Raw genomic sequence first — 23,287 nt, 5'->3', positions numbered from 1 at the left:
CGTGTCGGCCTTGCCGACTCGGTTGCCAACGTTGGCGAGTTTCAAGTCTGCTAAGTATTAGTTTGTCTCTCCATAGCCCGTCGTCTCTTCCTGGCACTCTTACACCTTCTGTGATGGGATAGGGTACCGAGCGGGCGGGAACCAGGACGAGGAAAATGGACATCGATCTTCCACCTAGGCCACCCCCGACGCTACTCCGTTACCTCGTAGCCCTACGCCTCGCGCTATGTGCTCTTTCTGCGTGCAAGCATCGACGGACTCTTCCTCGCGTTCTCGAAGGAAATTTTGATGTATACACATATTCACACGACTCACACTTTCACTTAATCCTCACTGGTTGAGCGCTCTGTCTCGCATACTCGTTACTGCAACACACTCTTCATAACCGATCCGAATGGTCATTCAGCAACCTTCTAGCTATACCCACTGTGATCATCCTCTTCGCTCATTATGAAGACGCTTGACAGGTGCCGCTCATCATGTATCCGCGGTCCGCGCTGCGCCAACACGGTGCCCAGATCGCACGTTACAGGACCAAGGACCAGGAATGGCGAAGCCATGTCATGGTCGATATCGATAACGTCCTCCAGATTACCACCGTCTCCATAGACTTTTCAAAAGGCGAGCCCGCCAAAACCAACCAGCTCCAGAAAGCGTTCAAGACCACGGACACCACACCATCAGGGAGGTGTGTCTCTCTCCATCCACGCTCTAGGTCTTGTCCAGTTCTGAGAGGCCGTCACGTTCTCTTCCCCGCGTATAGAACGGCGAGGTGCAACTAGAAAAAAAAGAATGCGAGCACGATCTGTCCTCCTTCCGGCGCGGGATCACCTGACGCCGACTCTCGGCATTCAACTCCGGAGTACTCTGTACGTCCTCGTACAACACTACTTGCTGTCATGGTGGGTAGAAGGATCTATTCAAAATTGCGAAACTATCAGGCTCAACTTTACACGGAGAGTACCTAGATAACATCACGGAGCTTCACGGGAGACGGTAGATACAAGCGACAACGAGAGTAAGGATACAGCAGGACAAGAGCATACAAGCATGTTGTACTAAGGGAAAAGACGACGATAGCTGATATCGGGCGTTTTGACAGGACGAGTAACGGGAGCGAGCCTTGGAGATCACGACAAAGGTATTAACGGCAACCCTCAATCACATTACACCTCCTGCGGCCAGAGGTGTCCGAGGAGGCACGGTGCGATATGGGACGGCACTACGACCTTCTCTCCATCGAGAGGATGGCGCCTTGGGAGGAACCATGTCGCTGGGAAGGGAGCTGTTTGTCTCGTTGGTTGGGGAACGGTGAGCTGCGACTCCAGATTACCCAACCTGTCGTACGCGACCCGGACTACGAATCCCGGGGTGCGCATAGGGTCCGTATCTGCTAAAGAGCTGTTCTGTATGTGGACGAGCTGGTCCATGCGAGGCAGAGCGGGAGGGCTCAGCCACCAGATGGCTTCCCTGAGGTGCGTCCAACGCGACCCTGCGGACAACCTCCTGGGGGCCCAGATATGGTGAGTTGCCAATCGAACGCAAAGAAATTGACTAACCGCAAGTGAGGCGGACGATAGTGCACCGGAATGTTGGTCACATAGCCGACCATCTCTAATCTCTCTTCTTCTGTATGTTTGAGCCAATGTCCCACTGAATCGAAGTAAAGCATGCAATATGAGCTTGAGAAAATGGCTAACTCTGCTTTGACGGTGTCGGGCTTACCCAAAGTAAGTGCCTTGACACTTGGAACCATTAACGTTACATGTGATAGACTTCGGTAAGAGCAACAAAATCACTCACACGCTGGATACGTAGGAAAGGATATCATTCGACAAAGGACGAAGGACCCTGCGGATGGAAGCACCTATTTCGATATATGTCAGTCCATTCTGCCAGACTCGCAGCTAGCGACTTACCATCCGGAACGGCGCAAAGACTCCCCAGAAGCGCTGGGAACAGCTTGATAAATTTCTGTACGTGCTCGTTGTGGTGATGCGTCGGCGGCTTCGCAGAACTCCACAGATCCGCAAGATTGATGACCCAACGGCGCACTAGTATGACATTGTGCAAGGGCTTGTCTTTTCTACCGCGGTTGGCGAGAACGATCGCGGTGGAAAGCCCCTCTGTGATATAGCTTATGACGGCCTCACGTCCAAAAGATCCACCGCCTCCCTCGAGCAGGAATCTAGAGGGCATCAGTGAGTTCTCTGCCGCATTACGTCAGATTGGAGAGATAAACCGCACTGTAGATACAACAAAGCACCAGGCATCTGGAAGTGCGAAGGCTCGTTCCTCGAAGCGTAGTCTCCGAGCTGCTGGAGGTGCTGAGAGTACAACTTGCCATACCACAGCTCCAGGGGAATTGGGACAACGCGGGATTGCGGAGACCGTGGGTGATCTTCAAGCTTATCTAGAATATACCCTAGCAGAGCGGCGCAGGGTATCAAGTCTATCCGAAGCGCTCCAGTCGAGATCCAGTGAGTCGAAGCAGGCGTGAAGGCAAAGTACAGGATGTCGATAATCCACGAACGTATGACGCGCGCGGCGTCTGAGAACTCGGGGACGAGCGAGCGGTGGAACATCGAGGGTGTGCCCAGGGAAAAGAAGGGGATATGGAGCGAACTGGAGAGCGCATACATCCAGTACGTTCTACAGGAACGATAACGACCGAATGTAAGTTTGACACCACTCTCCGAGAATCGTGTGAGTAGAACACATACCGCTCCCTCCAAATCGCGTCATCATTAGCGTCCAAGGTCCCATAAGCTATGATGTTTTGACATAAGACACGAATGCGAAGATGAAGTCCGGAGACGTTCAGAGAATGTGATCCGGCTTGATGCGTCCAGCGGCAGGTGGAATTCTCCAGTCCCAAACAAAGCCCCGACAAGCAGTATGATATGCAGGGTTGTAGAATCGCAAGCCTCTTGCAAACATTGTTGACCAGGGAGACGCGTGCATGTAGGCGACCATCGAGAGTCTCCCGTATGACTCGAGACAGAGACGTTGCGGTGATGACAAGTCCACCTTCCCCAGGTATAGCTTGACAATCAAGGTCCTTCATTTCGCGTGAGGCTTGGCACAACAACGTTCCCGTAAGAAGGCTGTAGGAACCTAATGTGTTCGTGGGACTGCGGCGAATACCGAGTAAGCGACATAGGTGTGCGTCACGGTGATGAGACTTGAGAAGAGTGGCGTAGGTGCAGAAGGCTGGGAAAAACTCAGGAGAGTCGACGAGCACGCTCGGCTCCAGTGAAGCATCTTCAAGCAAAAATGCGAAGGCGTAGTCCAGTGAAAGCAGTGCAGCATTGGTTTGATTGCCCACTGAGAAAAGCTTCACTCCGGTTTGCATGAGATCCGCTGCCTGGCGGGATATGATGGACGAAAACATGTGAGTCTGTCACATTAACTCATTGTCAGTGGATGGTAGATCTCGCCATTGAACTTTGCATGTTACCTCGTTGTTGTCGCGCTCATAATCCCTGTACCGTAGGCCGGTAAGTGACTTTCGGTAGGACACGAGGTCAATCAGCACGTCGGGAACATTGGAGTACTTGTTCTCTGGTTGCCCCATGGTCCGGAGCCGCCAAAGTTCGTCAAGGAGCCTGTTAGTTCCCCGTGCGACCGAACCATGACTTTCATCGCGAAGGAAGAGCGCAATCGCCTTATCCACCTGGTTCAGCTCGAGACGGACTTCTGCAGCTTTTTCAAGAAGCCCTAGGGACTCGAGATATGTCGCGAGATGACCGATGAGGTTGTGAGACCGAATGAATTCAGAGAATGTGTCGAGATCGGGAAATAACTCTGCAGCCTTCCTATCAAGAGGATGTATGTCAAATTCTCAGCTGACGTTGGAAATACAAATTACAACACGCACTCTTGCTCCCCTGAGTCCAGGAAATGCACACAGACCTTCCTCAAGACGTATGCATTGATCTCATTCCGGTGCCGGAGAATAACTTGCCGAGCTTCATCCATCATTGAAGCCTTGATGTACTGCTGCGCGCATCTTGTGTACGCACGAGCAGTGTAGTACAACGCTGCGCTCTCGGCGAATGCTCCAGCACGGCTGTAACAAATGGCCGACGCGATGAGAAGCTGTTCATGTTCAGCCACACCAAAGCACAAGTCCGCACAAGACTTGAACGACTGTGCAGCCTTGCGGAACTGCTCGACAGTGACTGCAGCTTCCTGATCAAGGTATGCCTGAGCGATATCTCCCTCTCGCCTAAACCCGGCCTGTTCAAAGCAGTACTTCGCCTGTTCGTAGTTTTGTTTGTCCATCAACGATCTGCCTCGTTTAGCCCATTCCTCTGGCTCAGGCGTCTTCATGGAAAGAGATATTGGTTGATTGTCCTCGTTGACGTCAACCAATCCCAGCTTTTGCCAGACAGCCTGTGACAGCCGTCATTAATGAGATTACTTGAAATAGTGAATACAACTACTACCAGCATGGGATCGCCCTTGGATGACTCCTCAATTATGAATAGGCGATTACGTGCTCGGGTGATCGCAACATACAGAGATTTGAGCTGCAAGCAAAGTGACTGAGACACGTGTAAGAACTGAGCGACCAACGCACTTGCCTCTCGACAGACATGGCGGTACTCATCCACAGATCGGTGCAGTGATCGCGTCAAACGTCCCAGGAACAGATCACATATGACGCTCCATTCCCTCTCGCTTGGATCTGTGCTGTCGAAGAAGTGCCAGATGAAGACCTGGTAAGAAGCCAGTATGTCAACGATGAGTTAAAGCGACATTGAATTCCGACATAAGCACTTACATCATCGAACTCTAGACCCTTGCTCTCATATACAGTCCTATACAAAGTTAGCTTGGCATCCTAGACACAATCCGTGCCCTCGTGTAACTCACATGACTAGACCAACCTGTACTCCCTGCGAGAATAGTGCTTTGAACAACCTCTTTCGAGAGGCATCGTCACGAACGATGATGCCTGACCAAGGCAAGAGACAGGTGAAATCATGGTGAACATAGGAACCAGAGTATACGTACATTGTTCAGACCCTAGCTTGTCGAGTCTTTCCCTTCCTAAGCGTCAGTAGAAGTCCGGTCAACATTACTAAACAGCACTATACCTCGCTCCCATCTTGTCCTGTCGAGAAAACAGACTGTAGATGTCCGAGCCTCGGACAAACAGCGGCTTAGGGCCCTCCCTCCACCCTCGATCTGAACTCAGCCTGTCAATGGATGCAGGCCATAGCGCGGTGACAATGTCCACGACAACTTGAGCACAGTCGGTGATACCAGCATGCGACCTGTAGTTCACTGGTAGGTGAAAGGTGCGAGGTGGGATAAGCGATTGTGATTTATCATATGTACGTTTCTGGGATCGGGTTCACAGTTAGCCCTCAATAGTAAACATACGGGAAGCACCTCACTTCGACCCGATACATCATTGCTGTAAGCTCACTAAACTTGAATGAGCTACCAATGGCGATTGTCTGTGCTGTATCGCCAGCCCAGAATAGTCCATTGGGATTGTCACAGAGCTTCCGCAGCACTGAATAAATGTGCTAAATGCATGTATAGCGTAGGTTCACGGAAGCTGAGAACCTACGCAGCATATCAATGATGAGGTTGTCTTGGGCCTCATCATTGAACCTAAGGAGAGTCCCGCACGTCAGAGATTCAGCCACTGCTCTCTCGATGAACAATCATCTACAAGAAGTTCACAGGTCTCCCGGGAAGCGTGTGCGCGTTGATAAGCCTAAGCAATCGATGCGTCCTTGTGAAGGTGAGACTAGGGCGAAACATGTATATCTGGTCATTCACACACCTATCTGCATCATCATACTCATGTCGACGTCGCTTGAGTAAGTTGTACCGCTGCAGGATATCGTAGATCTGGTTCCGGATGGACACGAAGGTCGAATGTCGTGGGCTTAGACCCAAGTATGCCTCGCGGTCAAGATTGCCATGAGGTGTATCGATCGTCCCCTCTGAGCCCTTCAGAACACCTACGATAGCGGTCATCAGTAGTATCCGCAGGAGCTATCAGCCATAGTAATATACCCATAATCTCTCCGAATACGGAGACTGGATCTAACCGATATCAGATGAGTCCATATACTCTGCCCCACGTCGAGTTGAAGTTACTTACCCAATCCTCTAGTCAAATGTTGCGGCAGATGATCCCAATATGCCGTAGCGAATCTCTTCCAAGAAACAAACGACGCAGCATGTTCTTCGAAATCACTGCCCCCTTCTATTGTGAGAATGGTGTTACGAGAGTGTGGAGTAAACTCACATATCCTCGCCCAACTCTCCTATAGTCGTGGCCATAGAGGGGTCACAGGCAGCAAAGTCCGCTTCTAGCATATCGCGCAGCTATCACACCGAAGTGCTCAGCTCAAGCATCTCTCAAGGATAAACAGACCGAACCAACAAACCTGGTCAAAGCTGATACACATGGGGAAATGCTCATCGTCAAGGTCGCTCCATTTCCTCGGAAGGGGTCGAATTTCATCCATCGGGTCGACCTGTCTTCTCCATATGTCCAGTAGCTCTTGCTGGGTCAAATCTGCAAGCTTGAACGACTCCAAAAAATGATCAACGGTACGCTGCACTTCAGCTGCGAGCATGCGCGAGCGAGTGACGAACAGTTGACGAGGCTTCGGAAGCTCCGCGGATATGCTAGCCCAGCCCCGCTCTCTAGATACTATCTTGTACATCATGGATAAGGTCTTCCTGTATCGAAAATTTGGGGCCAATTTAAACATATGTATTGTTTAGCAACGTTGCGCCTCACCCCGTGCCAGAGCGACCTATCACATAGCATGAGTGAGGATGCTCGATAATCTCGATCTCCTTCGTCCTAGCAACAGTGATATGAGGTCAGAGAAAATCCTACGAAGGACAAATGGAGTTAGATACAGACGAAGGTCGGAACATGAACCTGATGTCTCTGTCGACGAGGAAACCTAGATTGCATAGGATTGAATCGCGCACATGCGAGTGAACTAGCGGAGGACCTACTGTTGAATAGGCCCTAGAGAAGGAATATCAGCCAATAGCGTGAATCAAGAAAGGTTTCTCTTACCTTGGATAGTGTGACAGACCTATGCATCGATAGAACCTCGGAGTACTGTGGTTTACTTGAGTGTCAGCTATGAGAACTGGACGAAAATTCTCGCACATCCACGTCCTTGAGACTTGCTAGTGGCAGGGGCTCATCTTCGCCTTTGTTGGCCTCTTCGCTCTGCAACCAAAATTTGACCGGTGAGAACACGTCTCTTGCGGTCCTCGTGGGTTGACTACGGGCTCGACATCTACATGCCTGGTGTCAAGACCTGTCCAGAATATCAACCTGCAATCCCATGATCTACCGGTCACGATATTCTTTTCCCTTCCGTCCTAGGTCTCGGCTCAGCTCTACCCAGAAATTCCCCTTGTGTTTGAGCTCAGCGTGATTGTATACTCCAAAAATGCGGAGTGCTATATATGCCTATCATGAGTCACGATGCGTACGATGAAAAATACGCCTCGCGCGTGCCTTGGAATTCTGACTGTATATTGTATATGAGGATGTTTCTGAGTTAAGTCACTGTGATACTCACATCGGAAACGAGATCCTTTACGCAGTCTACTTGATACTACGACGGACAGTCAGCTATGACAAGTACATATATGTATGTATGCCTGTGACTCACTACCAGCCGGGAGACACCAGTCATCTTCGCCTTGAAGATGGGAACGGAATTTTCGGTGTCGGAAATGAGGATCTGGTTATCCGGGGAGAAGTGACCTCGCGAGAGGTCCCTGAGGTGCAGCACACGGAGAGATGAAGAAAGGTCGCATGAAAGAACGATATAAGGTCTGTACATACCTAATTTTCTTCATGACGACACGAAGTAGCTCTGGAGACTTCTTTCGCAGCTTGCGGAAGTCGGAGTTGGCGTTGTCGGTGATGAATACCTCCCATTCTCCAAAGCCCTTCACATGATCCTCGTAGAAGGCTGCCTTCAAAGGGAGAACGTCCAGGGCAGGGTGGGCGTTGATGGGTGTTTGAGACTCCGGTGGGGCTTCGGGCGTGGCAGTCTCGTCGGAGCCAGAGGACTCCGGACGCGCGGAGTCCACGACAGTCTCCATCTCGGCCAGAGCGTGCCATCGCGCGATGATGTCGTCCCGGGCGGGACCTCGCAGTAGCGAGAAGAAATGCTATGAGAAGTCAGAAGCGTCCTCATTAGGGAGGGGAAATTGTACCTTAAGTATACCTTCTTGATCACGGAGGATCTGGGTCTCCAAGGCGAAGAGCTCTTGAGGGTTTGAGGGAGGGTCCACGCCGAGGTCTACAAACGGCTTGACCCGGATATCGGCCTGGCTCCATCTCTGGTATGTTTCAGTGTTCTTTAGAGGTACATATATGATCTATCAGATAATCAACTTACACTGTTGTCGGACAGCGACGCTATCTCAGCAAGTGCTGGCCGAGCGAGGACGACGGCCTTCCAGCACTCGTTCGAATCGCGAGACTTCCCGAGCTTTCCTTGCTGGCTGACGTCGGTCAGGGCAGTGGCGAGGCTTGAGAGCAGAAACGATGATAGACTCCCGACGAACTGACGAGCCGTCTTCGGAAACCGGGCGTAGATTTCTCTTGTAAAGGTGGAGAAGGTCGCATCGTTCAAGGCTGCACAAAAATTTTCAGCGATTGTAAGAGAATCGATGATGAGTTACTCACTTGCTAACGCGCTCTCTGCCCTCCCATGGCTCCCCATCAAACGGCCGATAACGCTCTCGAGGTCTGAGAATGAGTTGTACAATGCATTTTCGATGTCGTGGACGTCCGATATCATGTCCGCAGTCGTTGAGTGAGACATTGAGAGAAGAAGACAGGATTTTCGTAAAGTCTGGACGAGGCGGATCGGTGCACAAGTCAAAAATCCTTCGTGTATACACACTTACGAGCGTGGAACCAGAGCAACTGTGCTGCGGTAGACGTCGCCACGCGTCCAAGACGTCACAGCGCTCCGAGTTATCCATACCTTGTTCCTGTCTCAGATCGTATGAAGCATTATCTGTCTCTCGCCGCAGATACTAGGGTCCCATCCTAGTGCGCGTATGAACGTCTGAATGAAGACGAAGCGTACTTCAATTATTCGGGGAGGGGAAGTCCTAGTAAAAGGTCTAGCTGGTAAGCCTCGTGCCCCGGCGTGCATGTCAGCGAGCGATCATCAGGTGCAAATCATGCAAATCATGAGAAGCGCAGACGGGATTCTAGGCAATTCCACTCGGAACATGAAGAGATTAGAAGACAATACTAGCATGCTAGAGTGCGTCTCCCTAGTCACAGTCGGCGACGGTCGGGGTGATGGTAGACACCGAAAAGTTTCAGATCCTGCCAACAGTACTTCATACCTAACGTAAGAGACCACCGCTCGCGCGACGTGGGGCTCTGTAGCACGATATTCCTCAAAACATAGTATGAGCTTGGCCACCGAAGCTCACGTGCTGCGGTGCCTGTTGGCCAGCGAAGGGGGCAAGCTGCAAACCTTGTGCAAATTGCCTTGTGCGTACAGGCGCCCAATGTGCCGCAAGAGCTTGCCTTCCACTCCCGGTTCGTCAGTACGCCTCTTTGGCCCGACGCAGCGTACGTGCATAGTATACTACGCAACCGCAAATTTCGACAGTGCAAGAAAATCGACATGTACGGGTACGCTACCTAGATGCAAGAGACCCAAGACTGCAACTCCGGAGCCGAAATCACAGACAGCGAGCCCCGGGCACGCACTCACTGGTGGTCTTCTTGAACGAACTGACCTAGTGGCAGAGTCCTTCTTCCTCCTATCCTAGTTCGCCTACTTCGTGCTCCCGTACGTGCTCCGCTGAGTCAAGACGTCCTCCGCCGACATGTCGGTCTGGTATGCCACCATGAGGAGTTGTGGCCGCCTTGATGCCAACGACGCGCTCGATAACGACCAAGGGAGAGTGAAGGTTTTGAAATGCGTGTATGCTTCTGCCGGCACGGTGCGACGCGTTCATCAGGGGCAAACTCACACCAGTAAGGGAGTCGATGCCATCGTGGATGAGGTGATATCAATGGCGGTCTGGGCGGCGAGAACGCGCTTCGTCGAGCGATCGTACAAGGTCGCCAGTCTTGTTGATGTCCGGAGGCAATGTTCAAGTTGATGCAGAGTGAGACGATGACGAAGGATGTACTGACCAGAATGTGTCTACAAGGGTGAACTGATAGGAGCACGCTGACGGACCACACATTGAGCCTAAACGGACGCCCCACTGGACATGTATGAATGCACCTTGTATTTGATATGAAGACTCGACGGTCAGAGAGCTTCGACGGATGATTCGCAGGTGTCGACAGTCGAGAGCTTGGTCGGGCAAGGGGAGACGATAGGGGGAAACGGGCGCAAAACGCGTTGAATCGACAGTCGCTTGTGAGGTAAGCCTCCTGCAGCTCCAGGCGCAGACAGCTGAGCAAGACCCTGAGGACAGCATACGAGCCTGGCGAAGGCTGCGAGAGGGTGTGAATGGGAGGCGGGAGTGTTTGACGGGATTGTGGGCTTGAATGCGGCTGCGCTGAGAGCAGCAACGACCGCACGGCGAGGTGTCCTGCGGGAATTGTGGCATGTATGATGGAGGTAACAAGGAGAAGCTTAGTTCAAGCATCCATAGTCGGCACACGTAAATCATATGAAGCTGAGATGAAGGGTAGGCTCACGTTGCACACGAAAAGCCCGAGCCGAAAACTTTCATACCGAGTCCCTGAAGCGCATAATGCAATTCCCAGAAAACACAATTGCAATGGAGGTATCCAACGGTGAATTTAACGCACCTTCCGAAAGATCGCTGATGGGTCCCCTCAGCCAGCCTGCCAGAGACTCCGCAACACCCATGTCTTGGGCTCTTTAGCACGAATCACTGCAGAGACGCTTGATATAGTGAGAAATCCAGGAGTCATTGTAGAAGGACAATTGGAGAGCCAGAAGAGCAAACCAGTAGGGGGAAGCACGGTCAGCGCAACAGAGAGAACTTGAAGGACCGCGCACTTGGCGAAGTTCGAATCGAGCACACGCGCGGCGAGCATGTGATTGGCCACCGCGGGCCGCGCACTCAAAGAGGACAGTAGTCCAAACATGGAAACCGTACGTGTCGGCCTTCCCGACTTCAACGTTGGCGAGTTGCAAGTCTGCTAGTCTGTCTCTCCATAGCCCGTCTCGTTCTGACACTCTCACACATTCTGTGATGGAATATGGTACTGAGTGGGTGGGTAATAGCACCAGGAAGACGGGCATCGATCTTCCACCTACGCCATCCCCGACGCTTCTCCGCTACCTTATAGCCCTACTACGCCTCGCGCTACGTGCTCTGCCTGCGCGCAAGCCTCCAAGGACTCGTACTCGCGCTCTCGAAGAAGATTGTCTTACGCACGAGTCACACTCTCACTGAATGCTTACTGATTGAGCGCTCTATCTCACATACTCGACGGTATTGCAACACCCTCTTCATAACCGATCCGAATGGTCATCTAACAACTCCCCAGCTAGATACACTGTGATGATCTTCTTCGCTCATTCTGCAAACGCCTGACAGATGCCGCGACTAGGATCTCATCGTGTATCCGCTGTGCGCGCAGCGTCAACGCGGTGCCTAGATCGCGCGTTACAAGGTCAAGATTAAGAAATCACTGAGCCGCTTCGTGGCCGACGCGGATGACGTCTTCCATATCCCCAATGTCTTCGTCAAAGTCTCTATAGCCCAAATTTTCAAGAGCAAAGAGCTCTAGAAGGCGTTCAAGACCACCAACACCAACACCATCGTCAAGGAGGTCTGTCCCCCTCTCCATCCGCACTCTAGATGTGGCCCAGGTCTGAGTGGCTGACGCGTTCTGTGCGCGCCCGCGCTATGCTAGATTCTTGATAAACTAGAACGCGAGAAGCAAGCCGGCGAGAATGAACGCGAGCACGAGGAGTGCCTTCAGCTCCTGTAGACGCACTCGCAGCTGCCGATCTAGTATGCATGGTGAGGGTAAAGGTGAGCGCGCCGAAGGGAGATGCATAGAAGGTACGTATGAAGGTGTTGGGTTGTGCGGAGAGAGTGGAGAAGAACGCGCACGGAGGAGACAAATGGGAGATGGTGAGTATTGACTTGCCTAATTGTGGGCTTGCGTGCTCGGGGATTGACGAGTCGCTTCACGCGTAGGTCCTGCTCATCGGCCCTGGCCCAATTCATGTCATCCCACCATGGGAATATACCAGGTGCTGCAGAGAAACATAGCACCGTCTGCATCGTTCATTCACTCTCTATATATGCTTTGTCCCTCGTTCAGGTATCTGTCTGCAGAGAGCATGGTGAGATAGGCGGAAAGTCCGAGCACGTTCATGTTTCCTATCTGCGGCTCATGCACTTCATTGTGTAGGTGTGCCACATGCGGAACGATATCGCGAGGTGCGTACAGAGGAAAGGTGGACACTACAGGACGAAATACTACGGAATAGCGCTCTGGACAGTGCGAGAAAGAGATTCGTGACGAAGTGTATGAGAAGAGATACGGCAGCAGCAGGGCGATCATAGACAGTTGCAAGATGGTGAAGACATATGGTAGAGAGACGGTACCTGAGTCAACGAGAGTACAATAGGAGGTGGGCGGTCAAAGCAATATACAATACGATGTCTGCTGAATGTTCCATAGAGGAGATCAATTCGAGGTGGGTGCATAGGGAGAGTGAATACAACACGAAAGCTCTGCAACGACAATGACATATCTGCACGACACGAGATTCCAGGACACCAATGGCGGACGTAAAAGGCGGTAATACGAAAGGGATCTGCGAAGGGATAGCTACGAAAGCCCGACGACACAGGAAAATACGAGCATGGGGACACAAGCGTCCTATGACGTTCCTAGGATAGGGATCATACCGTCGATGTTTTCCCTCTTCCAATCCTACAACACGGGTAGCGGGCCCTGCTGTCCGCGCAGGCACAATCCAAGCACCTGCTTGGGCCCCTCGGCTGTCGGGCGGGCCCGCGGGAGGAACCATTGTGGCAGAAAGGGTGTCGGTTGCGCATGAGTTTGCTGGATAGAGAGAAGCGATGGCAGGTCTGTCAGCGACGTGTATGTCACGCAGACAATGGTCTCGTAAGTTTCCATAGCCCTGTCCTCCGGAAGATCTTCGAGTCTCTGGACGTGAACGAGCTCTTCTGCGCTGCCCCGATCTTGCACGTTATACTGCCAGACGGCTCGCGCCAGATCCTCCCAATCTGGAGTTCCTGTCGTAAATAACGTCCTGCATACATGTTTAGGGTCCCGTCCAATGAGGCGGAAGAATTTACCCACTGGATGTGATGTGGGCGGAAGTGCTTCGAAGTTCGCCCGATCTGACCGACTATCCTTGAGCGATCATCATCTTGAGCGAGCTGGAGCCATTGTCCGACTACATTCCGAAGCATATATGAGATATTGAGCGGTTAACGTTGAACATTGGGGCAAGCGTACCAAGGAAGAATGATTTGATACTAGCACGATCCAATGTCAATATACTGCAATAATATACTGTGATGCCTTGACTTCGACTTACGCTCTAGATACGTTAGCAACGATATTTTGAGACAGAGAAGTGGGGGATCGATTGGCAGCTTCAGGACCCACAGCAAACGTCAAAACACTTTCTATGCACAAACGTGTGCGACAATCACTTACCAGTCGGCAATTTGCACAGACCCCCCAAGATTGCGGAAAACAGATTGAAGAACATCTTCGGGTATGTGTCGACATGCGGATGCGGTCTTGATGACACGTTCCATAGGCTAGTGAGGTTGATGAGCCATCTACGACTGAGTACGACATTGTGCACGGTGGGATTGCTGCGGCGACCATCGGCCAGTATGAAAGCTGTTGAAAGTCCCTCCATGATGTGCGTAAGGAGATCTTGACGTCCAAGCAAGTGATCACGGTGTTCCAAGAGAAATCTGGTGCGTATGTGTGGTTCATGAGCGTGCACAGAGAAGCGTAACACTTGAGACTGACCGTATATACAATAATGCACCGGGCATCTGGGCATATGCCGACTCCCCAGCGGCATGTAAGAATCTATGGAATTGCTGGAAATGCCTGCCGTAGGACTGTCCGTGGAAGCGATCCAAAGGGATATTGATGAAGGGAGATGTTGAATGCGCACCCCATCGAAGCTTGTCAAGCATGTAGCCAAGTAGAGCGGCGCATGCTATGGCCGATGTACGCAGTGCGAGGCTAGAAATGCAATGGATGGAGTTCGGAGTGTATGCGCGATAGAGGATGTCGGTAATCCACCCATACATGACGCGACAAGCATCCGTGAACTCTGGGACGAGGTTGACATGGAACATGAATGAGGTGCCCAGTGCGAAGAAAGGAACGTGAAGGCAAGTGGTGAGCGCGTACATCCACATGGCCCTGTAGAGGTGGTCAAGTAAACGAGAGATGCGGCTATTTGGAGAGAGCTCTGGGTTCTGACACGTACCGTTCTTTCCAGATTGCATCATCGGCGGAATTGACGGGTCCAAAGGCTATGATTACTTGGCACAAAGTACGGATGCGACTGTGCATGCCCTCCATACCCAGAAGATGTGCTCCCCCTTGATGCTTCCAGTTACATGAATTGTTCAGGAATCCGAAACAACTTCCTGCCAGACAGTACGAAACACATAGTCCAAGTATCGGCGCCTTCTTGACCATGTTGTTGATAACTAAGGCCTGAGACCGCAGATGTTCCCTCAGGGTGACACGGAGGAGCCGGGATAGAGAGCTGGCTGTGATGGTAAGAGCGTCTTCTCCAGGATGGACTTGCAACTCAAGACCTTGCATAGAGCGTGCCGACTTGAATAGAAGGGTGCCCGCCAGTAGGACGTAAGACCCTCGCTTCGCAGAAGGTCCTTTACGAATTCCGAGAATTCGACAAACTCGGACATCACTAGATAGGCCTTGAAGGAGAGTAGTGTAAGTGTAGTATGCTGGTAGAAAGAAGGAAGATGCTAAGAGTGTGCTTGTTTCCGACAACGTGAACTTCTGTTCATGCCAGAATTTGAACGCATAGTCCAGCAAAAGCAGCGCTTCATCGACATCGCCACTCGAAGAACGATGCATTCCCATACGCGCAAGCGCAGTAGCGTCCCGGGATGTGAGGAGAAGGAACATGGAGATCTAGTCAGTGTTTAGGTCAAACTAATTCGTGGACATTGAGTTGGCATGTCACCTCGTCTTCGTGAATTTGATGGTTCTTATACTGGATGCCGAACAATGCCTGCCGCTGCTTTGCAAGGTTCACAAGCGTTTGGATGGGTACATTCGAGGTCTTCGACACCTCATTGACAGATTGTCCCAAAGTAGAAACTTGCCAAAGTTCGTCCAGGAGTCTGGTTGTTCCCTGCGCTGCTGAGTTGGGATCCGGATCACGGAAGAATAGTGCAATCGCTTGGGGGATATGAGAGAGACCAAGATGGATCTCCGCAGCCTCCTGGTATCGCCCCAATAGCTCTAGGTAAGCAGCAAGGTGAGGCTTCATTCCGTGAATCTTCATAAATAGGATGAGTTCTTCTGTGTCAGCAAATACCTCCGCTATGCGGCTGGACCACCACAGTGTCATTGATTGGTGCTGATCACGACACAAAAGCAGCACATACCTGTACTGGCCCAGGTCGAAAAAATGTAAAAGGACGTTCTGCATGGCTCGAAGCTCGACATCGTCCCGATGTTGACAAATGACATCCAGGGCCTTCTGCCACGATGTTGCCTTGCAGTATTGGACAATGCACTTCGTGTACTCCAAAGCAGCATGGTATAGCTCTGCGCTCCGCAAGTTGTCACGGGCGCGACTGAAACATGTAGCGGAAGCAAGGAGGAGCTCCTTTCTGTCTGCCACGTCTAGAGTTTTAGCAGCACACGACTCGAACAACTGAGCAGCTTCCACAAATTGCTCGGCAGTGACTGCGCTCTCGCGCAGGTGATACGCCTGAGCAATGTTTGTTTCTCGTGGGAGGCCGGCCCTCTGAAAGCAGTACTTCGCTTGCTCGTAATTTTGCTTGTCCATGAGTATCCGGCCTCGTTTTGCCCAGTCCTCAGGGAGAGATTTGGAAACGGGCAAAATCCAGGATTCGAGATTGCTTGCGATGTCCAGTTGATCCTTGCTGCGCCAGAGATTCTTTAGCAGAAATGAATGAGCTATGATAATTCGGTGTACACAATGGTAGGAGTTACCAGCATTGGGTGTGATATAACCGTCTCTTCGATAATGAACAGATGGTTACGAGCCCGTGTGATTGCGACATACAGACACTTGAGCTGTGAGCGAATGATCTCAACGACAAGCCCGAGAAAGGTGTGAAATATACCTGCCTCCCTGCATACATTGCGGTACTTGTCTGCGGGCTGAGGCGAGTACTGCTCCGAGTGTCCTGGGGCGCCGCCGACCACCGCCCATTCTCTCATACTTGACTCTGAGCTCCCAAAGAAGTTCCATAGAAATACCTGACATCATACCACCAGAATCGATTTAATCTGTGAGAGGTAACTAGAGGATACAACTCACATCGTTGAATTCAAGCCCTTTGCTCTGCTCCACGGTCCTATAGAAACTATGTCACTTTCGTTCTCGCATCATGGTTCTGTATTTACTCACAGTGTTACGCCACCAAGGACGCCACGGGAGAACAACGCGTCGAGAGAGACTTCGTCACGCACGATGGTGCCTTTCATGCACAACAAGTCAGTTTTGTAGAATACAAAGAAGGTATAACAGCTCGCACATTGTTCAGAGCCAAGCTCAAGTCTACAGAGAAATGGATGATGTCAACGAGTTAACATGGATGGATCAGCATCTAACTTACGATACTCCAAGATTCTCTCTATGGCCGAGTAGCTTGAACAGTTCAGTGGAGCCTCTGATGAAGATGGGCTTCGGGCCTCGCTTGTGGCCCTTGTCGCGACTCAGCTTGTCAGTGGACTCTGACCATAAGGTAGTGAGGAGGTCCACGACGGTTTGAGCAGCGTTTATGATTCCCATATGAGACCTGCGGTTTACGGTGAGATTGAATGTATGCGGTGGGATATGTAGGCGATTAGGTTCCCTCCTCTAAAGAGCAGGTAGAGTATTATGAGATGCGTTTCACCCGAGGCAGTGGAAAACACACCTCCACTCTGTACATGAGTGAAGTTAGCTCACTGAATTTGAATGAGCTACCGAGCGTAATTGTCTGTGCTGTATCACCCGCCCAGAAGATTCCGTTTGAATTATTGCTGAGGGATCTCATAACTAATCGTATATCGAGTCAAATAGGTTGACAGTTGCTTGATGGACCCACAAAGCTTACAGAGCATGTCGATCATCAGATTATCTTGAACTTCATCATTGTACCTGGCTATAATGTTAGCTCTGGAAACATACGACTGAGTCTATGCTCCGATAAAAAGACGCTCAACAGAAATTGGACTGGGGGTCCTGGAAGTTTCTCTTTGACCATCAGCACTAGCAGATTGTGCGTTCTGGTGATATTTAGTTGAGTACGTGCTTGCGGAGATGCTAAAGTTATAGCAAAAGCCTATCACACCTCTCTGCATCGTCATATTCCTGCCGACGCCGTTTCAGCTTAAGATATGCTTCAAAGATGTTGTAGATCCTCTCTCTCTCGGTAGCAAATGTCGAATAGGCCCGCTCGCTTGATCCTAGATACGCTTCCCGGCTCAGATACCCTCTAGCTGTGTTGTGCGCCTCCTCAGAGCCTTGCAGAACACCTGTTACCGGTATCTCAGAAACATATCACAGCTGACCCTAATTCCGACGTACCCATGATTTCTCCAAAGACTGAAGACGGGTCTAGATTGTGTCATGAGTTGCACGCAAGACCTTTCGAATGCATCATAGATCATACTACATACCTAGACCGTGCGTCAACCTTTGTGGAAAGCGACTCCAGTAGGTTGAGATGAATCTCTTTCCAGAGACAAATGACCCTTCATCAAACCTCATATTCCAAAAACCCTCAGATATTGTACACTTTTCAAAGCGCCGATGAACTTACACATCCAGGCTGTCCTCCGACGTCAACATCGGTGCACGTGTACTGCCTGCATAGTCGGCTTCTAACATTGCACGGACCTTTTAAGAGCGCTCTATTACAGGTACGTCGAAAAGTGATACAGGGGAATAACTTACTTGATCAAAACTGAGGAATAGTGGGAAATGATCGTCATCGAGCTGGCTCCATTTCTTGGGAACAGGACGGCGTAACTCCTCTGGTTGATCACGTCTTGTCCTGAGTTCAGCTAGCTCTGCTTGAGTCATCTCAGCCAATCTGAAGGACTCTAGAACTTCATTGACCGTCCGGTGGACTTGACCCGCCAGCATACGTGAGCGAGTCACAAACAGTTGACGCGGCTTCGTGAGTCCCCACGTGTACGAAGATGCCCAACCATGTTCAATAGCGACGATTTTGTACATCATTGTGAGCGTCTTCCTGCAAAGGTATAACAATTCAGCTTTGAATATGACTTCTAGAATCACGGTTCCATATCTTACCCTGTCCCTGAGCGACCGATGACATAGCAGGAAGTCGGGTGTTCGATGATCTCCCTTTCCTCCGGCCTATCTCTCTCGTCAAGGCCGATTGATATACAAGATAGGACAGGGTACTCACGAGGGCTCGTACATGAAAGCAATCTTCCTGTCTGCGATGAAGCCTATGGAACAATGAAAATGTCATAGTGCTCACCCGCACCTCGACCACTTACTATTCAGAAGCGCCTGTCGGGACAAGAGTAGTCAGTCAGCGGCAATAGAATGAAACATCATGTCCTACCTTTGAGAACCCCACAAATCGATGCATCGTCAGCATCTCTGAGTACTGAGTGTACAGAAATTGTCAGACCACTCAAAGATGAGGGAAAACGGACCCACATCGAGCTCAGAGGGAATCTCCCAGGTGGTCAAGGTCTCCAACGGCTCATTGTCATCTGCATGACATGAGAACACCTGAGGAGAGAAAACATCATTGGAAGTGTTCCGCCCTTGGCTTCGCTGCCGACAGCTATACCGAGTAGGATTCGGATCATTCCATCGCAGTATAACTATTCAGGTGAGCCTACCGTTCACGATATGTTTTGCCTTGGCGTCCCAAATCTCTTCCTAGAGAAACCCAGAACTGCTTCATGCGATAGAGTTCGTCATGATTGTAGACACCAAAGATTCGCAGTGCTGTATAAATGAGCCCATAAGATGCGAACTACATTTCACAAAGTAGTTTTGCACTCGCCTTGGCATTCCTTCTAAAGCCATCAAACGTCAGTAGTGCTCATTCACGGAAGTAGCCATTTGCTGCTCACCCGGGACTCTGGATCTGTCACACAGTCGACCTGGTACTATTTCCGAAAGGTCAGCTATGACTGCGTTCCTTGCCCATGTGACATACCACCAAGCGCGTGTCTCCCGTCATCTTCGCCTTGAATATCGGGACAGACTTCTCGGTGTCTGAGATGAGGATCTGATTATCCGGAGAGAAGTGACCACGCGATAAGTCTCTGATATGGTGAGTCCATGACCCATTGAGGAAGAGAGTAGCAATGATTTCGTTAGAGGAAGCGCGTACCGCATTTTCCTCAAGACAATAAGTAGTGTATCCGGCGACCTTCTTCGCAACTGCCTTAGGTGAGCGTTCGCGGCGTCGGTGATGAAAAGCTTCCATTCTCCGAATCCCTTGACGTTTTCGCTATAGAAAGGGGCTGTGATGCTGATGGTATTTTCGAAAACATCGGCATTGACGGTGGAGATACCCTGCCGTTTCGAAAGGGCGGCGACGGAGGCCGGCGTCCGGAGGATCTCCAGAGAATGCTGGAAGGGATTGGAAGGTCGAGGCATTGTTCATAGTAGAAATTTCCTCTCACATACCTTGAGCATGCGTAGCTGTTCCTGTAATATCTCACGTTCCTTCATCGCGAGTTCTTGGACGGTCGAGGGCGTCTTCAGATTGAGGTCTGCGAAGACTTTGACGGCGATATCGCCTTGGGACCAGCCCTAAGAGATGATACTCAGGCCGAGGATGGCTCGATCTGAGCATAATCCGTAAACTCACTGTCTTCGAAGACAGTCTTGCAATCTCCGCAAGGGCAGAACCCGCCAGGACAACACCATTGCGGCGCGCGTCCAAGCTTTTCTTAGACCCTCCCGTCCCCAGATCGGTCGTCACAGCCATCTCCACCAAGGTCGCAACAAACTTAGACAACATTGAAGACCACATACTTCCGCAAAATTCTTTCGCGGTCTTGGGGAAACCATTGTTGAGATGCGACACGACCCGTGCAAAGGATTCGTCGTTCAGAGCTATGAGAGCTCAATGAGCAGATCTAACAATTGCGTGAGGAGAGCTCACTCACTCGCTAGTGCGCATTCCGCTCGTCCACGGTCCTCCAGCAATTCAACGAGAATATCTGTGAGAGCTGCAGCAGGTTGCCATAGCACTGCTTCGATCCTTCGAGTGTCTTCGAGGGCCAGAGATGACATGTTGGGTATGCAGCTGCAGCAAGATCTGATGAAGAGAACCCGTACGATGCTTGGAGGGAATCGAGAAACGTAGGGCAGTAGGCCGCGGGCTACGAACTGTGCTGCGGTAGTTGTCCCACGAGGCTTGAACCTACGATTCGGCCGGCGGCTCAGGTAGTCTCGCACCCTCCCAGTCATCCGCCAAGGACACCTCATTACACTAGGTCACCAAATGACAGATGTTGGAAAGCTTCTTGACACCGTGGATTATTTGATCCTTGAGGCGGATGAAGACTCGGTAAGCGGACATTTTCCCCCTGAAGTGGAATGAACATGCGTACCGCCTGACCGGACGGGGCTCAACGACAAACCCGTGGGGCACTCACTACATCTCACGCAGAACATACCGCCGAGACTCATCACTCAGGTGCTCTGACGACGCATCGGATTGTGCTGGAAGCCTTTTATGTGATCCAGGTCTGCTCATCCGCGCTTTTCATTACAATCACAGGGACACTCTTCACTAACAGGTTCGGGAGGCCGTCGTAAGCCGCAGGGGCTGCAAGCTCACACAGGGCGTCCGACTACGCAGAGTCCACTTCAGAGGCATCCCGGGCAAATGGACTTTATGTGCGATTGATTGTGGTGGTGGGTGGACCGTAGAAGAGCCAGAAAAAAGGACTTCGTTGTTTTCTTGGACTTGAAGACACGCATATCTCGAGTGAGTGCAAGCACGATTTCGTAGTACCAAAGCGACTACTTGTCGGAGTTCCCCTACAAAAGCAAATGCTGGAAACTGTGCACATATATGATGAGCTACGCCAGCCACGATGGACCGCAGACGGAGGAGCGTACACGCATTGTGGGTCCTTGGGAACTTGGTCACCGAAGCGCTAGCCTCGCGTGCTGCGGTACCTGCCGGAATAGGCAAGCTGCAAATGTCACACCGTCGAGCGTACGGAGCGATCACAAAGCATGGTATGTCAGTATTCATTATTGGCAGTAAGAACGATATTGAAGGGTTCTTGCTTGAGCTTCAGGGGTCTGATTGGTCACACCATAAGACCTCGACAATTGCGACTTGTCGAGCCGGTGTGACGTAACGCGCGCGCGTGACAACCGCATCTCGACGGGTCACGCGTCGACCCTTGCCGCACACCTCTTCGGCCTAGCGCAGCGTAGGTGTATGGTATACTACGCACCCGCAAATTGAGACAGTGCAAGAAAAGCGACATTCAGGGGTACCCTACCTAGATGCAAGAGACCCAAGATGGTGACTCCGCCAAGATCGCAGACAGTGAGCCTGAGCACGCGTCCACTACTCGTCTGATTGAACGAACCGTACCTACTAGCAGCGACCTTCTTTATCCTGTTCGCATACTTCTTGCTCACGTGTGTACCCCACTGGGTCACGAAGTCCTCCTCTGGCATGCCGGCCTGGTATGCCACCATGAGGATTTGAGGCATCGCAAAGACACGGTCCCGGTGGCCCCTCGATACCGACAAGGCGCTCGCTAACGACCAAGTGAGAGTGAAGGCGCTGGATCGCGTGTGTTATCCGAGGCCGGCACTGTGCGACGCGTTTCTTGAGGAAAACGCGCACCAGTAAGGGAGTCGATGCTATCGTGGATGAGGTGATCTCGATGGCGGTCTGGGCGGCGAGAACGCACTTCGTCAAGCCATCGTACAGAATTGCTGGACTTGATGATGTCCTGAGGCAATATTGACGCAGAATGAGACGGTGACGAAGGAAGATGTACTGACCAGGATGTGTCTACAAGGGTGAACTGACAGGAGCACTCTGACGGACCATATGTTAAGCCTAATCAGCCGCACCACTGTTCATCTGTGAATGCACCTTGTACTTGACATGAAGACTCGACAGTCAGAGAGCTTCGCCGGATGATTCGCAGGTGTCGACAGTGGAGAGCTTGGTCGAGTAAGGAGGACGATCAGGGAAACGGGCGCAAAACGCGTCGATTCGACACGTCGCGTCCTGTAGCTCCAAGGACAGCTGGACTAGACCCTAAGGGGCAGCATACGAGCCTAGCGAAGGATGCAAGACGAGATTGCGGGCTTGATCACGGTTGTGCTGAGAGCAGCAACGACCACACGGTGAGATGTCCTGCAGAGATTGCGGCATGTATGACGGAGGTGACAAGGGGAGGCTTCGGTCGAGTACCAATAGTAGGGACACGGAGTCCATATGGACTGAAAGGTATGATCTTAAGGAAAGCAAATACACACGGTAGGCTCACGTTGCACGCGAAAAGCCCGAGCTAGGAACTTTCATGCCAGGTAGCAGTCCCTGCAGCGCATAGTGCGATTTCCCAGAAACACAGGTGCATACATGGAGGTAGCTGACAGTAAAATCAACACACCTTCCGAAATTCGCTTACGGGTCCACTGCCCCCTCAGCCAGCCTGCCGGAGACTCCGCGACACCCATGTCTCGGCTCCTGAGGACGATTAACTGCAGAGACGCTTAATATAGTGAAGATTTCAAGAGGCATTGTAAAAGGACAACAGGAGAGCCAGCAGAGCAAGCCAGGAGGGGAGGCATGGTCGACGCAACAGAGAGCACTTGAAGACGGGAAGAGGGATGAGCCCTGCGAAGTTCGAATCGAGCTCACGCGCTGCGCGAGCACGTGATAGGCGCATCTCGGCTTTCCAGCCCCCGATGTCGAGTCTTCTCCCTCGGTCACCGTACTGCGATATCTGACGGTCATCTAGTCAATCGACTCCGTCGATCGCACATCGTATGAGAACACTAGGGTTTGTCTCACACCCTTTTCT

General features: G+C 51.4%; 2 protein-coding genes across 2 annotated transcripts; both read right to left on the bottom strand.

Moving 5' to 3' along the window:
- Positions 1–1,071: 1,071 nt before the first annotated feature.
- Positions 1,072–8,870, bottom strand: DICSQDRAFT_182504 (uncharacterized protein). The gene is made up of 34 exons (XM_007368690.1): positions 8,708–8,870; positions 8,418–8,656; positions 8,233–8,358; positions 7,856–8,187; positions 7,680–7,788; positions 7,587–7,622; positions 7,523–7,535; positions 7,356–7,464; positions 7,166–7,298; positions 7,070–7,114; positions 7,006–7,018; positions 6,908–6,950; positions 6,779–6,844; positions 6,420–6,717; positions 6,278–6,357; positions 6,131–6,225; positions 6,043–6,066; positions 5,807–5,987; positions 5,693–5,737; positions 5,588–5,631; positions 4,882–4,963; positions 4,790–4,826; positions 4,602–4,724; positions 4,452–4,535; positions 3,881–4,398; positions 3,461–3,818; positions 3,175–3,400; positions 2,724–2,769; positions 2,248–2,652; positions 1,920–2,188; positions 1,804–1,867; positions 1,726–1,745; positions 1,560–1,653; positions 1,072–1,506 (listed from the first exon to the last, which is right to left on the bottom strand). Exons 1-34 carry the CDS (start codon positions 8,844–8,846, stop codon positions 1,167–1,169), a joined length of 4,836 nt encoding a protein of 1,611 aa, XP_007368752.1. The 5' UTR covers positions 8,847–8,870; the 3' UTR covers positions 1,072–1,166.
- Positions 8,871–15,353: 6,483 nt separating this feature from the next.
- Positions 15,354–18,610, bottom strand: DICSQDRAFT_16174 (P-loop containing nucleoside triphosphate hydrolase protein; the record flags this gene model as incomplete). The annotated part of the gene is made up of 16 exons (XM_007368689.1): positions 15,354–15,588; positions 15,646–16,163; positions 16,220–16,378; positions 16,433–16,489; positions 16,551–16,587; positions 16,641–16,710; positions 16,759–16,790; positions 16,849–17,093; positions 17,152–17,273; positions 17,332–17,375; positions 17,441–17,528; positions 17,567–17,752; positions 17,805–17,834; positions 17,897–18,034; positions 18,170–18,474; positions 18,537–18,610. Coding segments are annotated over 16 exons (2,340 nt in total), but the record flags the coding sequence as incomplete, so codon positions are not given.
- Positions 18,611–23,287: the final 4,677 nt, after the last annotated feature.

Source organism: Dichomitus squalens (genome assembly GCF_000275845.1).
Source record: "Dichomitus squalens LYAD-421 SS1 unplaced genomic scaffold DICSQscaffold_38, whole genome shotgun sequence".
NCBI lineage: Eukaryota > Fungi > Basidiomycota > Agaricomycetes > Polyporales > Polyporaceae > Dichomitus > Dichomitus squalens.
The sequence above is the reverse complement of the archived record's forward strand: the minus strand, read 5'-3'. Positions and strand labels throughout refer to the sequence as shown.